We start from the raw sequence: 27,109 nt of genomic DNA on the forward strand, positions 1-27,109 counted from the left end.
CTACTATAACTCATGGTTATCGAACCATGTTATCTTCTCTCAATCCGCTACACACCATGGTATTCGAACCATGACATCACTTCCCAACCTGCTTCCAAGCATGGTACTCAAACCATACAATCTCCTCTCATCTGCCACTGATCATGGTACTCAAAGCATACGATCCCTCTCATATGCCACTAATCATGGTACTTAAACCATACGATCCCTCTCATCTGCTACTTAGAATCCCAGGAACTTTCCATGTATCGAGTATGGGTCCTCTGCTTTCAGTAGTACGAGTCCATACTACCTGCCACATCTACCCATACTTTCCACATAAATCATTCCAGATCTCCTAAGTAGCTGCTCAACCTCCTCACTTACAATTTCTGCCCTCCTGGCCGCTCTTCCTGCGAATACTCTCCATTATCCGCCTACTCATCTAACAAAGATCACTTCCCAGGCTCTTCCTAGGTTCCCATACCTTCCTGCCATCAGCTGCTGAAGAACTCCTAGTGATGCCAGCCGTCTACCTCCTGAATATCGACATAGTCACTTAGTAGTTGACTCCCATCACCGAGAATTCCACAAATCACAAAGTAAGTAGCATTCGGGCATCGAGTAGTCCCTTATCAACACATATCACCACTCTAGGTTACAACTCCGCTTGCTACACTCGTAATCAAAGACGTCACCGAGCTCAAACAACTCTACCCCTCGCGGGTATCCGACTACCTTCTCATAAGGCTCCTCAAATGTTCATCTAGGTATCTCTCCTAGATTACTCCTCTGCTCAAATCCTTCTCTAAATAGGATTCCTGCTGGATACCCATAATCCGCACATACACAAAAGCAATTCACAAATAATAATAACTCTTAGGCTAAGGCATCACAAATCAGGCCATTCTAGAGCTAAAATATGAAATACCTAGCCTACTCTCTAGCATATATAACATTTCACATATTACTCATAACACACAATGTAAGGGTATTTTTGGGAAATCACCGTTCGGGCGCTGACTGATTGTACACACTGCTCATTTTTCTCTTTCTCTTATAAATTCTCTTACTCATTTTTAGAAAACCCATTTCTTTTGAAAACCTTTTTCTCAATCCTCAGTTTGAGTCCGGACATACCCGAAGGTGTACTCGAATCCCTTAAACCAAGGCTCTGATACCAACTTGTAACACTGAAATTTTAAAAACAAATTTTTCATTCAAAATATTTATCTCTTTAACACTTTTCATAAAAATCTCCTTTTTGCTTTAATTACAATACATGACTCTTTTTTCAACCCCTTAATAAACCAGGATCCTCAAAACAAACTTTTCCTCTGGTGTGTACAATCGAGCCGGTGCCATCCCGTGATCCTGAGAAAACCTGAAATACATAACACAAAACACTGTAAGCACGAAGCTTAGTGAGTTTTCTAAAATACCAAATACAACACATACGCCACTCAAGGCTACAATATGACCATCTGGACGATGTGTCTTAGCGGAACCCTCCAGTTCCGTATCGTTGGACCCTCCGGTTCGGTCTATATCGTTGGACCCTCCGGTCCGGTCTATATTGTTGGACTCTCCGGTCCGGTCTATAAACTCCACATAGCATAAATCACAAAGACATGATGCATAGCATATCACATATATCATAATACTCAATGTAAGCACATAAGACCCTCCGGTCACACGTAACTACCACTCAAGGTAACATATAGTGAGAAGACTCACCTCGGGTAATTCTCGAAAAGTCTAGAACTCGAAATACCGATCTAGCTGCCGCCTAATCACATAAATAAATAACTCTAAATAAGTAGTGGCTCTCAAAGGCTAGACAAGTCTCGTACAATGCTTCCTAGAAGGGTAAAAGACCATTCTACCCCTCCCCTGGCCCAATAATCCACTGGTTGACTAAACCCTAAAATTCAACGGTCCAACTTTGACTAGACTCATCAAGTCAGGCAACAACTCGGCGAGTCCACACGCGAAATCAAATTCCTCACAAGGTCTCACTCGACTCACTGAGTCACCCACCCAACTCGTCGGGTCTCTACTGATCACGAAACTCGGGTAAACTCGATCCGACTCGTCGAGTCCTCCTCCATGAACAAACTTATCTGACCTTCTAAGGTCAGATCTGCTTCACCAACTTGCAAATCTATGCTTCTAGCACCCACAAATCACATAAAGGTCCAAACTTTACGTCCATGCATCATGATTAGAGCCATAAATGAAGAAATAGCCATCTAAATGGAAACCTAGGCTCAAACTCTCTATGTGACTGCATAAAGCTGAACATAAGGGACTCTCTGGACCTCCCATGGTCCAGATCTAAGGCTTATTCCACACTGGGACCTCAAACATTCCATAAACCTCTAACGAGAATGGTAAAGAAACCCTAGATTCATGAAATCAACATCAAACAGGAGAAATGGTCTGATTTGTTACCTCAAAGTGAAGCTCCAGGCTTCATAACCTTAGTACATCAACCCCCTCTGGTCCCTCTTGCTAGAATCTCATCTTCTCTTTAGAAATGACACACTAAAATGCTCAAGATGGCTCTTCTTTACTCTCTAAGCTCTCAAGGATGATTTAGGGTTTCTCCAGGGTAAGGATAGCCGCAATTGAAGACCCTAAGGCTCTTTAAATAGGTCCCAAACCTGGACAATTAGGGTTTCATAAAACAGCGCGGACTCGCCGAGTCCACTCATGAACTCGCCGAGTCCGGTCATTAATTCGGATGAGAATTCACGACCCTACTCGGCGAGTCTAAGCACCAACTCGCCGAGTCCCTCCACAACTCCAAAATAAATGAATCAAATAATATAACTGAGAATCCGGATGTTACAATTCTCCCCCACTAGAATCAGACTTCGTCCTCGAAGTCTTACTCTACTTAGGAGCACCCATCAAGCCAATCAATACTAGCAATTTCTACATGTACAACATATTCATCAATTCCATAATGCAATCTAAGCGTTATTTTTATAGAACGCGTTAGGAGAATGATCAACTAATTGTATGTTCACCGAGCATATCGAACACATGGATTAGGCATTTGAAACTTAGGTCACCAAAGTGTAATTATGTATCAGATATGACTAAGATAACCAACAACTAAGTACATCAAAAGACCTCCTGCACGATTACTACAAGTACAACGAAACTCTTCTAGCTATGAAAATATAAAGGAACCCTAATTTCGTCAATTCTCATCGATACTAGTACAATTACATAGATTACAAGCTCAAATACCAATCAATTCGTGTATATGAACAGAAGACCGACCCACTTCCTACCTTCAATCATAATTCTTCTTTTTGGACCAACTGAGGACCGAAGACCTTCCCCCCCTCTCTCTCTCTCTCTCTCTCTCTTTCTCTCTCTCTCTCTCTCTCTCTCTCTCTCTCTCTCTCTCCGCCCACCTTCCCCCATCCTCATTCGCATCTTACTGCAAGAGCAGAAAAAAAGTAGGCTCGCTGCTTCTTCCCTTTTCTGCGGACCATTCGAACATCAGAGGTCCTCAATTTCTCAAACCTTCACCCACCAAGAATCGACAACAGCTTCTTCTTTTCTTCTTCTTCCTTAGGTCAAGCAAAACCCCCGAGATCCTCCCCCACTTCTTTTCCCGATCGAACGCCATCGGAGCCCTTTCTTCGATCGGTTGTTTCTTTTTCTCAAATTGAAGAAAACAGAGACCTGACCCCTTTTCCCTAATTTCAATTTTTGGTCTAATCAACCAATTCAACCACTCCACTTTATGAATTTGACCAAAACAGTCCCCTATGGAAATTACTGACAAATTAACCTCAAATCTCATTGATTCTTTTAAACCATTTCATCCCCTCCTTTGTAATTAGATTACAAATTCATTTTTTACTTTGTTTTATATGATTTCTAACAATATTAATTTTTACAACTTTAATTTTATGTTGTTTTACATGTGCTTTCACATGTAAATGCTTACTATTAGAATAATATTTCTTTTTTAAAATCTAATATTATGGTTAATGGAATATAAATAAGATTCTTACATAATTGTTAATTACAATCTTTATATGATGTAATAACAATATTTCAATAATATGTTTACTTTTTATATATCACTATTTTCAACATATTTCATTATAAACTTTTAAACGTAACTTACATATACCTAAACAATATATTTTTTATTATTTAATATCTATAATTTTTTTGAAATATTATATTAATCGTGTAAAAAATAAGAACATGGATATATGTGAAACTATTGTGCGATATTATAAAGTTTAATAAAAATATTACAATTATATATTATATACTACCAATTTGTAGGTTTATATGTTATTTCTTTGTAATTTAATCATAATCTGTCAATATGTTAAAAAAAATATATTATACCCCTTTGTTCAACATATACATATTATATATGAATAATTTATTCTGTACTTTTAGGCATGTTGTTTTATTAACTAAATCGAGTTATCTGTTAACGTTGCAGACATATAATGTATTCAATTTCTTCCAAAAAAACTAAAAAATTAAATAGTTTCCTCTTAGATAATACAAATAATATTAAATTGGATACTACATCAACATGTCTATCTGCAACAACTAAAACTGTTGATACTTCAGCAAACTTTCCATCTGCTGCAAATAAATATTGCTCGACACTGGTTACTAATGCTTACAAAGGTATGTTTATTTCTTCAATTTTGTTATAAAAAACATATTTTTTTACCTCCTTATACATTTTATAGCCTATACTATTATTGTTTATGCTAAAAAACAACAATAACATGTACCAAAGATTGATTTGTTTCTCAAAGATCCAGTTTTTTCACATGGGTAATTGTATGTTGCCTTATCTAGAGTTCAAAGCACAGAGGGATTAGAATTATTAATTTAGATAAAGATGGCAGACTCACATATAAAACTTCCAATGTTGTTTATAAGGAAGTTTTTTGAAATTTATAACCAACTTTTTTGTAGCATCTTTTAGTCATCCATCATATTACTTTATTTATTTATAATTACGTATTGTATTTTTTATGTTAATTTCATTACCACACATGGGTAATGCATCATCTCCGTATGTTCAACAAGAATCATACACCAAAATTCAAGTTAAAAATCTTTACTTGTAATTGAATACTTACCATTTACTCTTTAAAATATGCATTATCATAATTCAGAAGTTTTCTAATCTAATTTGTAGCCAACTTTTTTGTAGCATATTTTATTCATTTTTAGCAAATCATACTTAATCCATCATATTACTTTATTTATTTATAATTCCGTATTGTTTTTTTTATGTTAATTTGATTACACATATTGGTAATGCATTATCTGCATATGTCCAACAAGAATCATGCACAAAAAATAATGAGTTTCAAAAATCTTCATTTCTAATTAAATACTTACCATTTAGTTTGTAATTAAATACTTACAAATCAAAAAGTTATTGAAAAATGCAATATTACAATTCATATGTTATTAAATTAATTAAATATTAATTTATTAAATAATTAATTTTTAAATTCAATTAAAAATCAACACCCGTGTGTTCCACGGGTTTTAACCTAGTGTGTGTGTGTGTATATATATATATATATATATATATATATATATATATATATATATATATATATATATATATATATATATATATATATATATCATCTCTTAAGGAGGAGGGAGTCCTTCCCTTCCAACCACTGAACCCAATGTCACATCAACTTTTTTACTTTCTCTTTCTTCTATCTTTCCCAACCCAACCATATGAAAATCCTATCTTTCTCAATCCACTCAACCTACTTTCCATATCATTCTTTTTTATTTTTTCATTTTTTTTGCTAATTTAAAAAAATTCTAAAATAATATTAAAAATAACATTTAATATTCTTTTTATTTAAGTAAATTAGAAAATATAAACTAAAATAAAACATAACATTTTTTTGATTTTTTTTGCTAATTTAAAAAAAATCTAAAATAATATTTAAAATAACATTTAATTAAAAACCACACTTAAAACAAATACACGATAATTATAAAACACAGTAATTAAAAAAATACACTAAAAAAAAGACAACATAATTTAAATCCTAAAACGGCAATTGAAATAACTAGTTATTATCTAGAGTTGGAATGTAGACATGTTCAATGTGATCAGTAAGATCAGATCGAAGCTGGTGGTGGGTTTCAGCATTGCGCAATTCATGTATTATTTCTTGGTCATCAACTTCGTCAGTGAGGGGATCGGGCTGATACACAGGACATATCGCAGCACCCTCATCTTTCAATATCATATTGTGTAGTATAATGCAAGCATACATTATATTTTTTGTTTTCTTCACCGTCATAGCTCGTGCAGGCATCTTTAATATGTCCCAACGTCCTTTAAGGACCCCAAAAGCACGTTCTACATCATTTCTTGCTGATTCTTGTGCCACCTTGAACCGTATCTTTTTGCCGGTAACTAGATATGGATATGCCTTCACAAATACAGCCCATGATGGATATATTCCATCCGCAAGATAGTAACCATGTTTATAGTGTTCACCATTCAGATAAAATGAACAATCGGGTCCTGTTCCATGATATTTCTCATCAAACAATGGTGATTGGTAGAGGATGTTTAAATCATTGTTAGACCCGACTACACCATAGAATGCATGCCAAAACCATAAATCTTGTGACGTCACCGCTTCTAGTATCATTGATGGATACTGATGGCCACCCTCATATATTGGCCTCTCAATTCTGTTGGACAATTCCTCCAATTCCAATGTGTGCAATCAATGCTACCAAGCATTCCAGGGAATGTCAGTGGATGTTGGACGGTGTAAATATTCATCCTTATACACTTGGACAACACCGTAGAAAAAGTTTTCAAGAGATTCACGAGAAGTTCTTTCTGACAGATTTAGATACTCATCTAACGAGTCTCGGTTATAACCCTTCGCTAATTGACGTATTGCTAATGTGCATTTTTGTAGCGCACTGAAACTTCTTTGATTTGTTGCATCCCATGTTGTTTGAAAATAAGGATAATTCGCCTCCAGGTCACCAACAAGTCGCATAAACAAACCCTTACTCATACGAAACCTTCTGCGGAACTGCGCATGACCATAGGTTGAATCATCTGCAAAATAATGTCGGATCAACAGTCGTTCAACCTCTAAACGATCTCTGTGGATTGTGTTTCTCCTTTGAATGTTGCTTGAACTAGCATTATTCTGAAGAAGCAGTTGTGCAGTACGAGACAATACAGGTAACAAATTATTGTTGATAAGTTCATCCTTAGATGATGAACTGTCATCGTTAACTTCCATTACTATTTTCCGAATGTTTGGATTCATTTTGAAAGAAGAGAAAAGTTAGAGAGAAAATGAAACAAACATGCATATATATATAAAATGAAACAAGCATAGCTATATATAGATAATGAAACAATGATACATATAGAGAATCTTAATAAAAATAAAAATAAAATAAAAATGAACATGAAAATAAAATAAAAATAAAAATAAAAAAACATAATAATAAAGAGAAAGATTCTCCAGTCAAATGATGTCGACATTTTGAACTTCACAGGTTCTGTAACTCCCAACCATACTTAGTTGCAATTTGTCGTTTCCTTTCAAGCATCGTGCGCAAAATACCTCAAGTCAAATGATCATGCGGCCGGAGAAAATACTCCATATCTTGGTTCTCTATCTCGCGATCCAACAATTGAGTTTTTCTTTTTTCACTAGCTTCGAGAATGCGTAATTTTTGTTCCTGATACCGTTGTCTTTGTTCTGCCTGTGTTTCAGTTGCAGTCTTGATGCCGGCAATTTGTTTGAGGAGATCAAACATTTCATTTTCTATTGATGATGTTGATTCCGCTTTCTTTCCTTTTCTTTTTCTCTGAGGCGGTGAGTCTTCAATACTAAACGACTGTTGTTGTTGGGGGGAGAATCCAAGAGGATATTGTGGATCAGATGATGATCTGTAGGCGTTGGATGAAGATGTTTTGGTTCGTTTTGAAGAAGGAGGTGGGGAGTCTTCACCCACTTTTTTAACAAATGCCCATTTTGCGTTGTCTTTCAACCGCTACTAAGCTTGTTGATGAGGAAAACCTTTCTGGTTAATAGTCCTCTGATACTCGCTTAGTGAAGATTGTAAAACATCAGCCTCAGATCTCCTGCTAGCCACATTGTTCATCTTACGGTTATAGATGCCGTTAAAAACATTACATTTCTTTTGGAGGTCTTTCCATTTTGAGTTTACTTGGTGTCGTGACCGATCCGAACCTCCCATTTGAACACTGAAATGCTCTAGAATCCTCTCCCAAAATGCATCGAACCTTTGTTGATTTCCGCGTTGTTTATCTTTAGAAACATCGACATATGCCCTATCCAAAGCCAACTCTTCGTGTTCCACCCCAGTTCTTTCGCTTCTGGCAGAGTGTATAGTTGCATTTTTTCTCAGCAACGGGTTGCAACTCCTCGCTGGTTTTTTCTTCGATTCTTTCGGGAGCTGGGTCGTCACTAGAACTATCAGATTCTTCATTCTGAGCATCACAGAACTGGAAATTTTCGGGTTGAGAAGATTGGAATTGGGTTTCTGGAACCCTTTGAGAAAACTGATTCCATGGATTATAACTCTGATTTTCCTCTGGAAGTCTAAATGTGTTGTAAGATTGTTGCGCCGGGAAATATTGTTGTGGATAGTTTTGGTTTTGTTGGTAGCTTTGGTAGTTTTGATATTGTTGATAGTTTGGATTTTGAAAATCTTGAAAAGAAAATGGAATATCTTGATTTGAACCGCCTTGTGTGGATTTGTGTTTTTGACTAGAACTGGTTTGTTTAGCTTTGCCTCCGGAATCCATTGAATGTAACTAAATGAATCAAATGAAACATAAAATTTTCCAAAGTAAAAACACTACAAATGAATGAATGAATTATTCATCTATATATAATATGGCAACATACTACAAAACCATAGAGTAAATAAACTTATAAAATAAAAAAGTTAAAAACAAAAACCCGTATCAATGTAGTCAAAGAATGTAGTCAAAGTTAAAGCTCAAATGTGACAGCTATATGCATTAACTTTAGTCACATACATTACTTCTCTTGCAGGGAATCTTTTGGAAAGCTGCTACAAAAAAACAAAACATTGATTCATACTTTCTAACTTTACCAACGGGTTCACCAACCCATTTTTCAAATGTGAAGCCACTGAACCTGGCGAAACCAATGTTGAGTTATCGTTTCTGGACGGTACCGCCAGTACCGTCTTTATCTTTTTCCACGATTCCGTCCTGCCTTAAGTACTAATTCTACAAATAAATTAAATAGAGAATTGTCCCATAAAAATGACCACCCTTGGTGTTTGTGGCAATTTTATTGATATTGTGGATTTTATAACCCATGCCAAATTACATTACCATACATCTAGCCCTAAATAAGAACAAAAAAATTAGATGAGAAACTACTATGCTCAACCCTTTATAAATTTGCAATAAACACTACCACCTTCATATAAACTCAAAATTTGAAGTTTCATAAAACTGAAAAAATGCATGTCTCCAAATGACGATTGAGAAGTAAAGAGCCACATACCATTCAAAATTTGGAAAAGTTTAGAGTTCATAAGATCTGGAAACATGTTTCAGTTCATCATTTTTTTCTATTATATTGTTATTGTTCTTGTTCTTGTGTTCATCGGAGCTCAACGAAAATGTCTAGTTCTTGAGTTCATCCTTATTGTGTTTATGTTAGTCAGAAAATTCATGTTTGGCTAAAAACCTACACTAACTATGGTGTTTTGTGGACATGGTAAATAAGTTTAATGATTATATGTTGAGTCATTAATCCGTACTTTTTTACAATATTACTGGGTAAATCTCTTATCACCGGTAATAATGTTATTTTTGTATAATCTGTTAAGTTTAAATGTAATATTGAAATTTAATGATATTTTATATACAACAAATATATATTTTTTTGCAGATGAGTTCATTTTTATGGAAATAAACGACCGAATAAAAGGAACCAAATCGATCTCACTAGAAAATTAATATTTTTTAGACTAGATTGTAAGAATAATCTATATGTTTTGTATGAAAATTGCACTCTTAGAATAAATTATAGAAACCGAATTTTAGGGTTTGTTTTTTTCAACACCAAAACTAAGGTCAAATGGTTTTTCAACAAAAAAAAAAAAATGAAACCAAATCATAGACATCGAATGATTTTTCAACCGAAAAAAAAAACTGAAACTAAATCATGAATTCACAAACCAAATTGTTTTTTAACCAAAAAAAATATAATTTTTACGGTCATAGATTCACAAACCAAATAGTTTAACCAAAAAAAATATAATTTTTATGATTTATATAATATTTGTAGAGAACAAATAGATTACAAATTGTATTTATTAGTTTTTTTGATAAAAAAATATAACAATAAATAAATAACAGTCAAGATGAATTTAGAAATAAACAGAAAGGAAAAAACCTCCATAAAACTTTTTTGAGAACGAATGTTCCTCGTACACGCATTAAAATGGGATGATCAGCTATAAAGTTCCATACAGTTTAACTCATTTTCTTACCTTTTATTTCTGCTGAGGATTCAACTCTGTGGCTGACCTTCTTCACAACATTGCAGAGGGTGCATGACTATGGATACAACGGAAGTGGAATAAAGACAATCGACAACGACTGCACAATCAATCGTTCATATGACATCATCACGCCTCAAACACGATCGTTTAAGGTAAATTCATGACAGGATTATATGTGTTGGTTAATTCTTGTTATATGTATATCCAGTCAGGAAGCAAAATCTCGTATTTTGACCTAAATTGGTCAAACATGGGGAAATCTCCAAATTGATGAGATATAGATGATTAAATTAATTATGCTGTTGTGTTGACATGCATGCTCACTTTATGCTACAATTCGGAAGCTGAAATTAATCAATTACTGCGGTCGATTGAAAAAAGGCCAATCTTCTGTAGATAAACACAACATGTTCAAAGGACGTTGGATCATCTACAACGTTAAATATAAGCATTGTAGTATAGAGTATATATATGGATGTATCATCTCTTAAGTAGTAATTTTTACAAACAATCTACACTGAGAATTCTCCGAGAAAATTAGTCATAAAAACAAACAAAACAACTACATTTTCAAAAGTATGAACTTTTCATAATGTGTTATTTCACACAAGGCGAGAAATGGCCACCCATGGTGCTGGTGGCAATTTTATTGATATTGGGGACTTAAAAACCCATCTGCCAAATTACATTACCATATACATGTATGATCTAGCCCTAGATATGAACTGTAATAGATCTGTTGAAGATAAGATACATATTAGAAAATAAGTTAAAAAGAAAAATTAGATGAGAAACTATGTATGTCTAACTAACCCTTTGCAAATTTACCATAATCTTCACATAAACCCAATCGCTGAATCCATCATAAAAGTGAAAAAATGCATGTCTTCCTCGATGATTGAGAAGTAAAGCCCCACATGCTATCCAAAATCCAGTAACAAAACCAGTTCCCCCACCAATATAAAACCATCCCCAAACTTCATCTATGTCTTCCCCATCACCCTCGCCTTTACCACTGACTGATGTTGCTTCTGATTCTTCATCTCCAGGACATTTTCTGGAAAGGGGGGGGGTCCACATAGTCCTGCGTTTCCATCGTATCTTGAAGGTGGAAAGGACTGGAGCTGGATGCTTGTTGGGATTCTCCCTGACAAACTATTATATGAAACGTCTAGATGATTTAAAAAAGTCATACCAGACATGCTTAATGGCATCTCTCCTGACAAGTTGTTTCCAGATAAATCCAAAGTTTCAAGTTGTTTCATCTTGCCAATTGTCAGTGGAATCTCTCCAAGCAGAGAGTTCTTCGATAAGTTTAGTGAAATCAATTCATAAAGATTGGTAATCGCATATGGGATTTGACCTGTTAAATTGTTGCTCGACAGGTCAATGCTCCTCAACAATCCCAGATTTCTGAAGAATTCACGTTCATCTCCTTGTCACTCGATCATTGCATGGTCAACATATGCATTTAGAACATGATGATCGCTTGTCTCCATGAAATGCAAATTTTGAGGGTATCCTCTTTGAACCATGCTTGTAAGATTACTCAAACATGAGGGGATGGTTCCATTGAGATGGTTCTTTGACATGTCTAGAATTTGAAGATATGGTAATTGACATAACTGCAATGGAATTGTTCCAAAGAAGCTGTTTGATCTTAGGATAAGAACATACAACCCCCATAAGTTTTCCCCAATCCAAACAGGCACATTACCAGAAAACTTGTTGGCCCCCAAATTCATCAAGTTTAAACTCGTGCAATTCTTCAAGGATAATGGCAATTCTCCAGAAAAGTTGTTCTTGTATAAATCCAGCACCTCAAGTTCTCTCAAATATCCAATTGAGGGAGGAAGCCTTCCAGATAGATTGTTGTCTTCTAGTTTAAGAACTACTAGTCGTTTAAAATGCCACAAACAGTTTGGAAGTGGTCCACTTAGGAAGTTACCAGAGAGGTCAAGAAATTGTAACAACCCATCGACAATTTGGCATATAAATGAGATTCCTCCAGAGAATTTATTTCTGGAAAGATCTAACGATGCTACAGTGGAAGAAACATTTGACATTGGACCATAAAAGTTATTGGAACTCAGATCTATTACTGAATTGCTGTCAAAATGTGATGATAAATCTGGTGCATTCCCGCTGATGTTGTTGGAAGAGAGATTCAGATATGTTAATTGAGAAGGCCACATGGACCACAAATCCATGGGAATGGTGTCTGAAATTCTATTATTGGAAATATCAAGATTGGTAAGATTTGTGAGTGTTTGGATATCATCGGATAGTGGCCCTGTAAATTGGTTTTGAGAAGCATGCAAGTATTGTAATGAAAGCGATGTGCATCCAGACAAGTTGCTCAGAAAAACAGAAAATTCCATCATTGCAGAGTTGTTAAAGAAGTACAAACGTTCCAAACTACAGAGGTTACCAATATATTTGGGTATCCCATCTAACATGTTGTTAGAGAGATAAAGGTATCGGAGCTTATTGCTGGTTAATGGGAACAACCAATGATACATGGATGAGGTGAGACTGTTGTTTCCAAGATAAAGGCCTTCAATAGATGAAGAAGAAGAAGAGTTGAGAAATGAAGAAGAATATGGATACATGACCTGTGACAGCTCACATCCACCTAAAGATAAATCTGAGAGTTTCTGGAGACTCAGAATGACATCTACCCAGTGATTTTGTTTGGCTAGGGAAATCCCATCCAAAGCAAGTGCCTCCAACTGAGAGAGACGAGACAACCACTCGAGGTTTTCAACTCTGCAACTTCCAACATATGAAAGGTAAAGCACTTGCAAGTTGGTGAGGTTGCCAAACTCTGGAGGAATGGTTCCATAAAAAGAGTTAGCAGAAAGGTCAAGGTACCTTAATTGGGTCATGGAACCAATGGACCTGTGAATGGTTCCATTAAAAAAATTGGCGGGAAGATCAAGATGATTCAAGTAGCTTAAGTTAACCAATGAATGGCTAATCTCACCTTCAAGGAGACATAAGCTAATATTAAGCCCTGTGACATAACCTGTTTTGTTGTTGCACGTGACTCCTTTCCACTTACAGCAGTCATCTTCTTCAGCTCTCCACGTATAGAGACAACCAAAGGGATCTTGGAGGGGAGCTTTGAAAACAAGAAGAGCATCTCTCTCGTTATCCAAACACTTTTTCATAACACCATTACCATCTCCTCCTCCTCCTCCCACTGCAACCAATTGGTTGGTGGCAGTTGTAGTCACAAGGATTAGCACGACAAGTAAGAAAAGTATATGAACACACTGATTCATATTGTGAATACAAATCTTGCTGATTTTTGGATTGTATTAATGCTTATATATATATGAACTACCCAATGATGGTTTATATAGCTTCGACTATGAAGATGAAGGATTTAATTGAATGGCCACGAATTGATGGTCCATCTGTGTAGAGCATAGAATACTTCACTTCCATGGAAATTGAACCAAGCTATAAGACATAATGATGAAAATTTGAAATAAAGTGTCCCAAATTATACGTTCAAAGACTTAGATGAGTCTTGGCAATTTGTATTTATTATATATGTTTGTCCATTTGTGAGGTTTTTTTGGTCCTCAAGTCGTGTGATATAAATCCAAAAAAAAAAACAAAGTAATGGAATCAGATACAGTAACCATGTGATAAGATATTAATTGAGTCTAAGGATTTAATCACAATGAAATGGACTTTTCTTTCTTAGATTAATTAAACTGTCAACTTGTTTGCTTCTTTTACTTTGTTGTTAAAAATAAATATTTTGATTAAAAGCGTCACAATTCAGAATTCTTTTTACCCGTAACAGTAAAGGTTTATTATTTTTTATTTATTTATTTTTCCATTAAGTGCTGAATGAACACCAAAACTATTTAAAGAACCCACATGGGGCAATTTGCTTCCAACAAGGGCAAAGTAGTCATTAAAAAAGGTAACATTCTGATAGTTAGATTTAACCGTTCAAGAACCAAATGTGTAATAAAATGAAACCACAATGATTGCAATCTAACGAAATGCAAACTAGGACTAAAGTTAAGAATTTTTGTAAAATATACAGACCAGTTCTATAATTTACTTATCAAGTAATGTATGTATAAAATGATGTTGTCTCCAAAGTGCTAAATGAACCATAAATGTTTTTTCTTTAACATAATGAAAGTCGAATAAGTGTCCATATTATGCTGTTATCTAAAATTGATATTAAATAAAAAAAATTATTGTTTTTTTAATAACTGTTGTAAAATGGAACTACGATTCACTATTATACGACTAAATATATGTTGGTGAAAAACAGCCATAAATATATGGTCTTTGAAGGAGTTGTGATGTGAAATAATAAGCATACTTTGTCAAGGATGTTGTAGAAGAACCTTCGTATCTCTGTTTTAGAAAGTATCAATGAACATAAACCCACCATTCAACGACATAAACATATCTAGTGTATGATATCAATTAAAGAACTATTAACGGAAACTTAAACCCACCAACAGAAAAAAAAAATCAGAATCAAACTAAAAAAATCAAAAGAAACAACATTCAACAGAAAATAATAGATATCAAGGTAACGGAGGTTCAAGAGAACACGAAACATTTCATTTTCTAAAATAAGTTTCTATTTTACGTATATAAAGATCCAGGAAAATCAAGTTATTTAACATCAACCCCAAAATAGGAACAAAGCGACAACTACAAATAAAGTTGTAATAAAAGAATATGCTATTTATATTTATATTATATTATTTAATAGTTAACACGGTCTAATAGTTAAATTATCCACTTATATCAAGTAATGTAGTAAGATCGACACAAAAAAAGGTATACTCCAGACAATTGAGAAAAGTAAATTATAAAATAGCACAACAGAAACTGACCTTATAACACAATATACAATACACATCACAAATAAGAAACATCATAAAAAACAACAATCATATTCATATCATACCATTTTTACTTAACAATCTCTCCTTTCATAGCAACCGAAAGAGCAACAAGATTTCCGTCTTTTTCCACAATCACTCCTGGCATAACCACACTTCGACTCCCTACAAAACCACCTTCTTTAACCTTAATCTTCCCAAATTTCACTTTACCCCCTTCACCTTCATATATATGTCCAAACAACAAACTTTCTCTCCCCACAGATCCATACCTTTGGATACTCACCATCTCAGGGTTTAACACAGCACCCATCCCATCCACATAAACCCCTTCATCCCAAGCCACGTCAGACCCCATCAACTTCATCCATATCCCAAACATAAACGAACCACTTGTCATTTCCAAGAAATACTCCCCAACCAATGTCCTTATCGCCTGCCATACTGTGTCCATATACACTCCTTTACTCCATATCATTACACTTTCCCCTTCTTTCTTCTTCCCGACAACAACCCATTTCATTACAACACAAATTAATCCAGATAAAACCCCGGAAATCACCCACAAAAATGGTAGCATCCAATGTAATTGTTGGCCATTTTTCCCTTTCAAGAAAAAAGTTATATTAAGCGGAGTGAAGATGATCAACCCCATTAGAAAGTAGGGGATGAAAACTTGAAGTATGGGTTGACCAGTCAACATCCATAAGTTCTTGTACCATGGTCTTGTGAGTGTCACTTTTTCAACTTCTTTTTTTACCATCATGTTTCCCATTGGACAACCAGTGAGATCGACTTTTACATCAGATTGATCCAAGAAGTTTCTCCAAGCTTCCGGAAGCGGCTTGTTGTTGCGTAAATGTTGGCAGATTGAGTAAACAACCGATCTTCCATGATCCATGGAAGCACTCTGGGAGCATGACGTGGCACGGATAACATCAACTTCATGGCATCTTAGAAACGGATTAAACTCCAACTTTTCAGATTCTTCTTTCGAGAGTGTTTCATCGATAGTTATCTCTCCGATTTCCACGTAAGGATATTCCCTTTCGTCCCATGGCTTTGTACAATCAAGCGCAACCTCATGTCCATTTTCGTCATTTGGCACTTCACGGACTTGAAACTGAAGAACATACCGGACTTTTTTAGAATTCACTCGACCAATAAAATCATCTTCTAGAAAAAGAAGCGGACGTTTGTCATTTTCGTCCCTCGGGATTGCACCGGTTTCAGGAGGAAGTATACCCGTGGGGTCCACTTTCCCGGAATCTTCATTTATTGTTTCATCGAAAGGTCTTAACTTAAACTTCACATACATTTCCTTTCCATCTTTGAACCTAAACAACCTGCAAATGTTTGAATAGTAATGGAGGTCCGCATAGGAATCAGCTTTCCGAAGGGAATCCCACATTGCATCACGTATGTGAGGAGCATGTTTCACATGCTCTTCACGTGCCCGGGCCCCACACACCAACCATGAAGCAAAGTCACCAATGGTACGCGCGTGAAACGCTTTACCAGTCTTCAATGTCAAATCAAGAAGTGGAGAGTTTTCAGTATTTGAAAGTATTCTTATGGCTGCACCACGTGGATCAAGTCTGGCATCGTCATCTGAACTTAAGCAATTGCTATGCCGAAGAACAATGGAATAGCACATTCCAGGGGAGAAAATTTTGTGGTCTGGGAATCCAGGGATATTTTCATAAATCTTTAAAGTTCCTTTTCCACACGCACCAATTCGATGGAAGTATCTTGCTTTTACTTTAAGGGTGACAGCAGCAAAGTTTGCAGCAAGGTTTCCAAGGACTTTTTTGTACTTTTGGTCCATTTCTTCGATTCTGTCATCTAAAACATGAGTCATGTTTTTAACCATGATCGGAGTTTGAGATCCAACAAAAACACCACCTGTTTTGAGGACAGAATTCATGGGAGCAATCGAAAGGGCGCCAAGAATGACATTGGGCTCGATAACAGCGCCAGGTAGGACAACACCTTGGGACCCGATTACCGAATTCTCTTGTATCTTCACATGTCCATATACATACCCTTTTGAATTGTAAACCCCTGGGACAATCCGACTAAAATCGCCTAAATGGACGCCATCACTGATTGACACGAACTCCGGAACTGGAATCGAGTTGATTGCTCTTATAGAGCAATGATGACCGATCTTTGCTCCTAAAAGTCGAAGGTAAACACAGAATGCTTCTGTTCCAGAAAGGAATTTTGCAAACTTTAAATGGCAGGAAGTGGATAAACGATTGCAAAACCACATGATAAAATGGTTTTTATGTTTTTCTTTTGAAAGGATATAAAGAAAAATGGAAGTAAGGAAAGTGAGGATGATGCCATGAGAGAGGTATGCTATTGCAATGGTGAAGGAAAAAGATAAAGGGTTTGTGGGAATGTCTTTGAAGATGATGGCATATGCAAGAACATTGAAAGGGAGCCAGTGAACAGATGCACATAAGCAAAGAAAGCTGAAGTGTTGCAAAGATTGAGGCTTTTGAAGTACCCAAAGGTAGATTATGTAACAAATAGCTGCAGATAGAGAGCTTACAAAACCAACCATGTAAATCCCAATAATGTGGTAAAAATGCTCATGTTTAACCTCTTGTAAATTAATACCCTGCAATCGAGGTTCAAAAATAAAAGTTGTTACCCTTTTTATAAAAAAAACAAATCAAGAAAAGAGATTAGTACATTAGTAAAACATACCTTTTCAAGTTTAGGAATCTTGGAAACCTTAAATTCACGTTGACCACCTATGACCGTTTGCAAGGCAGGAATCTCAATCCCATCTTCTACAATGCTACCTTTTTGAATTACAGCATAAGGACCAACACATGAGTTTTCCCCAATTCTGATTGGTCGAAAACTCACAACACCATTTTTGACTTCATGGCCTTGAATCAAAGCTCCTTCTGCAATCATTGCTCCATCTCCAATCGTGACTAAATACGGGTCCGTGATATCAATGGTGTCAAGCATCACGGAGGATCCAATCTTTGCTCCAAGCATCTCAAACCATAGCCTCACATACATTGTACCCTTTAAATACACTGCCAGATTTTTAGATGCAATGTCTTGGACTTTGTATAATGTCCACCATTTCACAAAGTCGATTGACCATATGGATGTATTAGGGGTAAGACCGTAATTAGGTTGAAGAAATGAGTTCCCAAATAGGGAAATGGTAACACATGAGGTAGACATGTAAAACATCCAAACAATAGGGGCACATGCTATGGAGAATAAGTAACCGAATTGGGTTTCATGGATTAGAGGGATGAAAGCAGAAACCGAAAGATAGATTGGGATTGTTAACAAGAACAAGATGTATACAAGACCAAAAAGATGGGAAACCCAAATACCAAACTTATGAATTGAAGAAGGTTCGATTGATGGTTTAACAGATCGTGTCTTGTACTCAAGGAGATTTGATTCAGGATGTGCTGACTCAGCACAAGATTTTCTTACAAGATCTTCCGCGAAATCTGCCAGGTCATCAATGCAGGTGGCTGTGAATATATCAATCGCCCCCACTGGAATCCCGAGAAAAGAAGAAAGCTTTTGAGCTGCTCTAACAACTCCAATCGAATCAATCCCATAACTTACAAGACTTTCTGTTATCGAGATGCTTCTGGTTTGAATTCCTGTTTGATCTGAAAGAATTTTCTTCAAAAAGGTAACAATTTCTTTCTTAGATATGACAGAGACATCTTCCTTAATCACTTTCGGGGTATTGGATTGAATCATAGATTGTTTCTGTGTGTATACTTTGATTACTTGCAACTTCCCCTCAGTAAATTGTTTTAGACATTCAAACCTCTTGATCTTCCCTGATGTTGTCTTACAAATGGTTCTTTCTTTAATAAACACAATTGAAGCAATTGTAATCCCATGCTCTTCTACCACATGGGTTTGAATACGTTCCATTATTTCTTCATTGGGAACCGAATTCCCTCGAACCTCTGAAATTACAACTAAACCCATGTCTGAATTTTCAGGTGTCATTACCCCTTTAGTTAATAATATCTCTTCAGGAACACCTACAACTGCACAACAACCAGGTCGTATAAACTCAGATGAGGACTCAACTGTCTTTTCAACATCTGAAGAGTATATATTCCTTCCAGAAACAATAATCATATCCTTTATCCTCCCTGTGATAAATAACTTTCCATCAATAATCCTTCCCAAATCGCCACTCCGAATGTACAATTTCCCAAAATGCCCCTCAAGTTGGTTGCCAAAAGTCTTCTGACTCAACTCCTCCATCGCCCAATACCCAACACCCGCACTTAAACTACTCACCCAAATCTCCCCTTCTTTCCCATTTTCTTTATGTTCTTCACCTGTCTCAGGGTCAATTATTCTAATGTCCACATCAGCATCATTTGAATTCACAAACCCACAACAAATCCTTCTTTGCCAATCTTGAAAAATTGGTTCCCCATTTCCATACGCGCAACTAATGTAAACCGAGTTCTCAGCCATTCCATAACCAGGAGCCATCACCTCTTGAGAGAGCCCAAACCCCTGAGTCAACTCGATAAACCGTTTTAGGGTTTTGGATCTCACAGGTTCAGCAGCCACCATGAGAAAAACCATGGAAGAAAGATCAAGTTTCATGATCTTTTCCTTCTTGGACACCAATCTTCTTATCAAAAGCTCAAAAGCAAAATTCGGTCCAGCACTATGAGTAGCACGAAACTTACTCATGGTTTGGAGCCACAACATCGGGTTTTTGATGAAAGTTAATGGAGAAAAGAGTACACCTGTTCCACCACTAACCATTGAAGTAAGAAACCCACCAATGAGCCCCATGTCATGATACTGAGGTAACCAACTTACAAGAATTGTATTTGATGTACTCTTGTATACCTTACGCATCAACTTCACATTATGAACAAGTCCCCCATGTGTAATCATGACCCCTTTCGCATCTCCAGTTGACCCAGATGTGAATTGAAGAAAGCACAAATCTTTTGGAAGAATCTTACTTTCTTTCACTAATATATCATCATAGCTAAGGTCATCACCACCTTTGAAGTTCTTGATCCAAGAATCTGTATGCAACCATGGGAGATTAGGCCAGGAGGGTAAGTTCTTTGTTTTCCTTGTTAACATAATCTTGTTTTTTGCAGAATTTGCTTTGACAAACACATGGTAGCTAAAAGTTGATAAGATTGCAACTGCTTTTGTTTTTTTGGCAATGTTTTCAATATGAAGAAGTGATTGGCCTCCTGTTTGTGATGGATCAGGTGGAATGGCGGGAACTGGTATGACTCTTGCTCTCAAGCAACCAAAAAAGGCATCAATGAATTCTAAGCCAGGTATGTATACTAGAAGAACTCTATCTCCAGGTTTGATATTTGGTTTATTGTTTGTTAAAAGCTTGTGAGCAATATGGGAAGCATTAGCATTTAGCTCTTTGTATGTTCTTCGAGCTATTGTTTCTCCTTTATCATTTATCCAAATGTAAAGTGTCTTATTTGTAATGCGTTCGTGGTTCCCCCAGTGTCTTAGATAACCATCGATAGATGTGATATCTGGAAAGTTTACACCTGGTTCTTCATCTAGTTGTTTGGCAATCCAAGAATGATTATCTGATTTCATAGTGAACAATCTCTGCAAGATATTGGATTTTATTAGTTAAAATGTTTTTGATTTTGGAGATGTTTAGTGGTTAATATCTTGAATTTTGTACCTTGATGTATGGGAATTTGGGCTCTGGATTGTTAGTGGCGAAATGCTTCATAACTAGAGAAAGAGCATATGATGAATTTCTTTCTGTTAGCTCAAATGCCATTAGCCCTCCAACATAGAAAGTGTTGTTTTGACCTTGGAGTTGGTGTTCCAGTTTCTCATAAAACCCATCCTTCATTTCTGCATTTGATTCAACAACTTTAGGAAGTTTTTCCAGGAAGTATAAAATGGAAACCAAGATAACCTACCTTGACTGTTGATATGAGGGAAGTACTTGAATCTTCTTTGTAAAATTACTTTCTCCACCTTGCCCCCGATACTTGTGGCTGCATCAATTGCAAACTGAATGACATTTTGGCCCACAATATTAGTTGAATTACCATAGGACCAAAACAGGAATATATTGGTGTCTGGGTAGAATCTTTGCATCGCAACAGGATTGCCTATTGTTTTTGGATCATCCATGAACTCCTGGAAGTAATAAAACCCAGCTGGAATATGCTCCAATCCATCTATCTTCAATACAGTGGTATAGTAATCGATAGTCTCCACTTTACCAAATAATTCTTTCTCAAAGTCACTTAAATCCATAACCTCATTTACAATTTCTTCTGAAACAAACAACAAAATGATTAATCAAAGAAACCCTGGTTAATTAGAACTAGTACAAACTGACAATTGACAAACCTACCTGTTGTTTTTGAAGGCGATCTATAGGTTTTTCCATTTTGTAAAGGGAACGAACCAGAGACGATGAGTTTATCGAATTCCGTATGTTGTGTTTCACCATTGACGATTTTGGCTTCGATTTCAATGGTGTTACCTTTGCGATTGACTGATAATACTTGCGTATTACAATGAATTTGTACAGGAAGCTTTTTACTTATCTTATCCCAAACGCTCGTATACCCACCTTTAAATCGCCTGATCTTTCCCGCCATTGAAGTCCTTGTGAACTCGTGAACATAAGCATAGGGCATATCCTGCACAAATCCGTAACCAGAAGCCGTGAATCCATAGGCAACAGATTTAGGAACTGATACAAGTCCGTTAGATTTGAGAAACGAAGGAGTTGGTTCAGAAGCAATATCGCTGACTGCGTGCACTCCGATTCGGCCTGTGGCGTTGGCTTCATCCTGGAGTTTTAAGGTTAGGGATATGATGGAGATGTAATCGTCTACGACTTTTGTGTCGTCGTATTTTCCGGTGGTGTCGATGACGGCAAATTTATGAGTGTCTAATTCCTCTGTTTCAGCTCCGATTTCTTTGGCGATGTGGAAGATGGTTGGAGCACTATTTGCAGCTAGAACTTGACCTCCCAAATCGTATATCCTTCCTGTTAAAATGGTTTAATAAATTGTTTAGTTTGAAATGATGTATATACATACAATTACAAGTTACAACCAATTTGCTTGAAAATATTTTACAAAGTAAAACTAGACATCATAATACAATCTTGTGAGAATTTTAAAAAGCTAATACACATATCACCCCTATAATTTACTCTGAAAATAATAAAATGGTTCGACTGATATACGGGGTATATGACAGCATAATCCCCTATCGTTAATCCATTGCCTAATATGAATTTGTTGGAAATAAACAATTTTTTTTATCCTAGTCTATTAATATAATTAGTTACAGTCTACTAAATGTCAAATTTTATTATAGTATTTAATGAAATTTGCATATACTTATGGTTTATTTTTACTTTTTTTTTTTGCAGAAGACTTTCAATTTCAAAATCAACAGAAGACCTTAACAAGTTATAAGATATAAAGGGTGAAAATAGATTTAAGAGGTGTACCCACATAATTAATATAAAACCTATTGTTCTATAGGAAAAAAAACATTGGCTTGCTGATAGCTTTAACTAATTAGAAATAAAAGTTGATGCGTGTATATATGAAAAGTAGGGGTGTTCGCGGTGCGGTTTGGTGCGGTTTCGAGTCGAAACCGCAAACCACACCGCATGTGCGGTTTGAAATTTTAGAAAACCGCAAACCGCACCGCGTTATGTGGTGCGGTTTGGTGCGGGCGGTTTGTGCGGTTTTTTGCGGTTTATGCGGTTTGAAAAAGGATATGTATTTTTAATATTATGTACATAAAATTTATACATAAATATATTACTTATAGAATCAAGATAAGTTGGTTTTGCCAATGTTTTAACAATACTAGTCATTGTTACATTAGACAATCAAATAAATAATCTATCTCAAATTTGTTTACAAAAATTGAAATTGGTGATATCAAAATTCATTAGTAATAAAACCAAATTCGTATCTTCTGTGTAATTTTTATGTGTTTGTAATATATATATATATATATATATATATATATATATATATATATATATATATATATATATATATGCGGTGCGGTTTGAACCGCATTGTTATAATTGAAAACCACAAACCGCACTGCATAATGCGGTTTAACAAAATTTCAAACCGCAAACCGCACCATACTAGTTCTAAACCGCATTAGGCGGTGCGGTTTGGTGCGGTGTGGGTGGTTTATGCGGTTTGTGCGGTTTGGTGCACACCCCTAATGAAAAGTCGTTTTGTTTAGAATTTGGAAGCATGCACTTTCCTAAGAACATGCTAATTCCCTAAGCCTGATTAGTAGTTCATTCTCAAAAGTTGTTTATTTTAGGCCTGACAATTGGGTTGGGTTCAGATTGACGGGTTGACGGGTCAAAAAATATAAATTCAATTCAACCCATATAATATATGGGTTGACAGGTTGGCGGGTCACGGGTTGGTAGGTTGGAAAACTCAATCCAACCCAACCCAACCCATATAATCCGTTTAAGTATATGGGTTTACGGGTCCACAAGTTAATGAGTTAAACCCAACCCATATAACTCGTTTAATAAATAAACAACACATCTTAAAAAATGTGGTTTTTTCAACTTAAATTCGTAAAATGATTAAAGTAATTAACATAAAAAATGTTTTTCAACATAAATTCTTAAAGTCAATAACATCCAAATGAAAATGAAAAATAAAAACATTCATAGAAAGTGGATGTGCCATTCGTTTGTGACTCGTGAAAATAACAACATGTATTTTTTCTTTTTAGGATTAACGAACCGCAAATGCAAATTAGGCACATACGAACAGGAAAGGAATCCAATGAGACAAAATATTACAAATACCAATAGAAATCAAATTTCATTAATAATTAAATATATCATTTTTTTTTAAATGTAATATATATATATATATATATATATATATATATATATATATATATATATATATATATATATATATATATATATATATATATATATATATGGCGAGGTTCAATATAGAACCATAATTAACTAATGTACCAATCTTTTTTTCAACTTTTAGAACTTATTTATTATCAAAAAAAAAAAAAAAAAACTAAAAATACAGAAATTTATAACTTTTTATCCTTTATCCAATGATATAAAATTCGATTTATTTTTTACGTCAAATTCATAATGTGAATCTTTGAAAATTCATAACGTGAATCCAAAAAATATTTTTCACATTCACAATGTTAATTTATGAATTTAGATATTTTTAGAATTTTTTTTCGATAAAGAATAAGCTCTAAAAATTGAAAAAAAAGATTTGGTTCCTCGAAGAACCAATATATATATATATATATATATATATATATATATATATATATATATATAATTTTTTTTTTCTTTTAGTTCGTCACGAACATTTAAAGATATTTAAATCATTATGATAGGTTATCATCATATCTATTTGTGTAATTAAATAGATGTAAATCTAATGATTAGAAAGTGTACCTTCAATATCTACCGATTCACACATGCCACCTACACACGCATGTTTCTCAATAACAGTCACATTAGAATAACCAAGTTTGCATAATGCATAAGCGGCCGATAACCCACTGGGGCCCGCCCCAATAATCCCAATCCTTGTATCTATTTGAAAGAAAGGATGCAACTTCGAGAACTGATCATCTATCGCTGCATCCATCTCCATATTTTCCTAGTAATATTTGAATATTCCTGATCATGCAAACACATTAATTACAAAAATGATAAAGGTTCATGCCCATCTAACCACTAGACATGCTATTATATACTTGATTTACATTTCACATGTTTTATTGTTTTATAGTATGAGCCAACTCAGAGTTAATTCTTTTGAAAAAACATTTGCTTTGAGTCTTGACATATATGATAATAAAAATATTTGAGGAGCCTATTTCATATCATTTTGTGTGTCTTTGAGACACATATAAATGGATAGAAATGAGTGAACACATCCGTATGTGTCCCATTTTGTACATCATGTATTAGGATCACGAAATGGAAATGAAATAAGAAGCAAGCTAAGATTATGATACCTTCAAGAAGCAAGCAAATATGCAGAAAATAACCCCAAATATATCTGCAAAAAGTAGTTTGTGTAAGCTTCTTTCAGTCCATGAGATGGTTTTTATTTCTTATCATATACATCTCGTGAAAAAACTTATATATATTTCAATAGGCAGTTAGTTAAACACTGGGTTTAGACATAATACGCAATAATTAACGTATTTAATTCAATACTTAATTATGGCTTGGAGCTTAGAAGAAAGTTTCCATATATGATCAAATTAATGGTCACATATGTTGAACAATTCAATAAATTAGACTTTAACTACGCCATTTATTTCAACATTCTAGCAGTTTGATTAGTCTAACATGTGACTTTATTAACTGCAAGAGAGAACAAATACATGCAGAATTGGTCTTGGGGAGAATTTTTAACCAAAATAGGGTTATTAAAAAAACTATTTAACAATGTACTATAGTTCCAAAAATATTTATCAAAATAGTGTTTTTCTTTATTTTACTTCTATTATTCAGTTTTTCTTATTATCTTTTTACTTTAAATACATTTTTTATAACTTTTTTACTATCTTTTTAATTTTATTTTTAATATAAGTTTTTTTTTTTCTTGTTTTTTAAAATCAATTTTTTTAAGTGTAGATGAATATAACGAATATAAACGTAATATATAACAACTAATATTTTTGTGCTATTATTTCTATAACACAATTATATATTCTAGATTTCTAGTAACAAATGTTTTTTTACTATTATATATTAATCTTATATTTAGATTATCTTTTTTTGCTTTGATCAAAGTTTTTTTAAAAAAAAAGGAAACAACATAGTATATATAAAACTTTAAAATGGAAATACTAAGTCGTAGATTTGAAAAACCATTAGGTTTAAATCAGAAAATAATTGTAAAAATTCGGTATAACTAATCTAGCGCGCACTTATTATTTTTGTTAATTAGACGCCTATTTGTTTGATTTTTTTTAGCGTTTCTATAGGTTTTTTCTAAGGTAAAATAAAATAAAAAAACATCGTCATAACTATAGAAACGCTAAAAAAATCGATCAAATAGGCATCTAATGAACCAAAATAATAAGTATGTGCTAGATTAGTTATACCGAATTTTTACGATTATTTTCTAAAATAAACTTAATGGTTTTTCAAATCTTGTACCACTTAGTATTTCCATTTTAAAGTTTTATATATACTCATGTTGTTTCCTTTTTGTATAAAAAAACTTTGATCAAAGCAACTGAAAAAATGTAATCTAAATATAAGATCATATAACAATAAAAAAAACATTTGCTATTAGAATATATAATTGTGTTATAGAAATAATAGCACAAAAATATTAGTTGTTATATATTACGTGTATTTCACATATAATATATCATAATGATATTAATTAAAAAATATTTTTTATAAGATATATATATATATATATATATATATTTATTTATTTATTTTATATTCATCTACACTTTAAAAAAACTGATTTTAAAAAACAAGAAAAAAACTTATGTTAAAAATAAAATTAAAAAAAAACAGTAAAAAAAAAAAGATATTTAAAGTA

General features: G+C 34.5%; 3 protein-coding genes and 1 pseudogene across 3 annotated transcripts; all 4 read right to left on the reverse strand.

The window, feature by feature from the left end:
- Positions 1-6,092: 6,092 nt before the first annotated feature.
- On the reverse strand, positions 6,093-7,301 carry LOC145002590 (uncharacterized). The gene is made up of 2 exons (XM_078961834.1): positions 6,832-7,301; positions 6,093-6,729 (listed from the first exon to the last, which is right to left on the reverse strand). The coding sequence occupies exons 1-2, from the start codon at positions 7,299-7,301 to the stop codon at positions 6,093-6,095; spliced, it is 1,107 nt and encodes a 368-aa protein (XP_078817960.1).
- A 3,883-nt stretch (positions 7,302-11,184) lies between these two features.
- On the reverse strand, positions 11,185-14,217 carry LOC145000492 (receptor-like protein EIX2; annotated as a pseudogene).
- Positions 14,218-15,471: 1,254 nt separating this feature from the next.
- LOC145000490 (uncharacterized) lies at positions 15,472-21,449 on the reverse strand. Its single transcript, XM_078959723.1, has 3 exons — positions 21,190-21,449; positions 18,195-21,110; positions 15,472-18,105 (listed from the first exon to the last, which is right to left on the reverse strand). Exons 1-3 carry the CDS (start codon positions 21,364-21,366, stop codon positions 15,547-15,549), a joined length of 5,652 nt encoding a protein of 1,883 aa, XP_078815849.1. The 5' UTR covers positions 21,367-21,449; the 3' UTR covers positions 15,472-15,546.
- LOC145002591 (uncharacterized) lies at positions 21,380-25,186 on the reverse strand. The gene is made up of 4 exons (XM_078961835.1): positions 24,985-25,186; positions 21,880-22,524; positions 21,433-21,799; positions 21,380-21,386 (listed from the first exon to the last, which is right to left on the reverse strand). The coding sequence occupies exons 1-4, from the start codon at positions 25,184-25,186 to the stop codon at positions 21,380-21,382; spliced, it is 1,221 nt and encodes a 406-aa protein (XP_078817961.1).
- Between the last annotated feature and the right edge of the window lie 1,923 nt (positions 25,187-27,109).

Source organism: Lactuca saligna, chromosome 6, assembly GCF_052625555.1.
Source record: "Lactuca saligna cultivar CGN05327 chromosome 6, ASM5262555v1, whole genome shotgun sequence".
Lineage (NCBI taxonomy): Eukaryota > Viridiplantae > Streptophyta > Magnoliopsida > Asterales > Asteraceae > Lactuca > Lactuca saligna.

Excerpts from the sequence above, each read along its gene's own strand:
- LOC145002590 (XM_078961834.1), bottom strand. The coding sequence starts at position 7,301 with ATGGAAGTTAACGATGACAGTTCATCATCTAAGGATGAACTTATCAAC. Across the intron at positions 6,730-6,831 it reads TTCTACGGTGTTGTCCAAGT|AATTGAGAGGCCAATATATG; the intron begins GTATAAGGATGA and ends ATTGTCCAACAG.
- LOC145000490 (XM_078959723.1), bottom strand. The coding sequence starts at position 21,366 with ATGAAGGATGGGTTTTATGAGAAACTGGAACACCAACTCCAAGGTCAA. Across the intron at positions 21,111-21,189 it reads CCAAATTCCCATACATCAAG|AGATTGTTCACTATGAAATC; the intron begins GTACAAAATTCA and ends AATATCTTGCAG. Across the intron at positions 18,106-18,194 it reads AGATTCCTAAACTTGAAAAG|GGTATTAATTTACAAGAGGT; the intron begins GTATGTTTTACT and ends CCTCGATTGCAG.
- LOC145002591 (XM_078961835.1), bottom strand. The coding sequence starts at position 25,186 with ATGGAGATGGATGCAGCGATAGATGATCAGTTCTCGAAGTTGCATCCT. Across the intron at positions 22,525-24,984 it reads TGAATCGGTAGATATTGAAG|GAAGGATATACGATTTGGGA; the intron begins GTACACTTTCTA and ends CCATTTTAACAG. Across the intron at positions 21,800-21,879 it reads ATCGCCTTCAAAAACAACAG|AAGAAATTGTAAATGAGGTT; the intron begins GTAGGTTTGTCA and ends TGTTTGTTTCAG.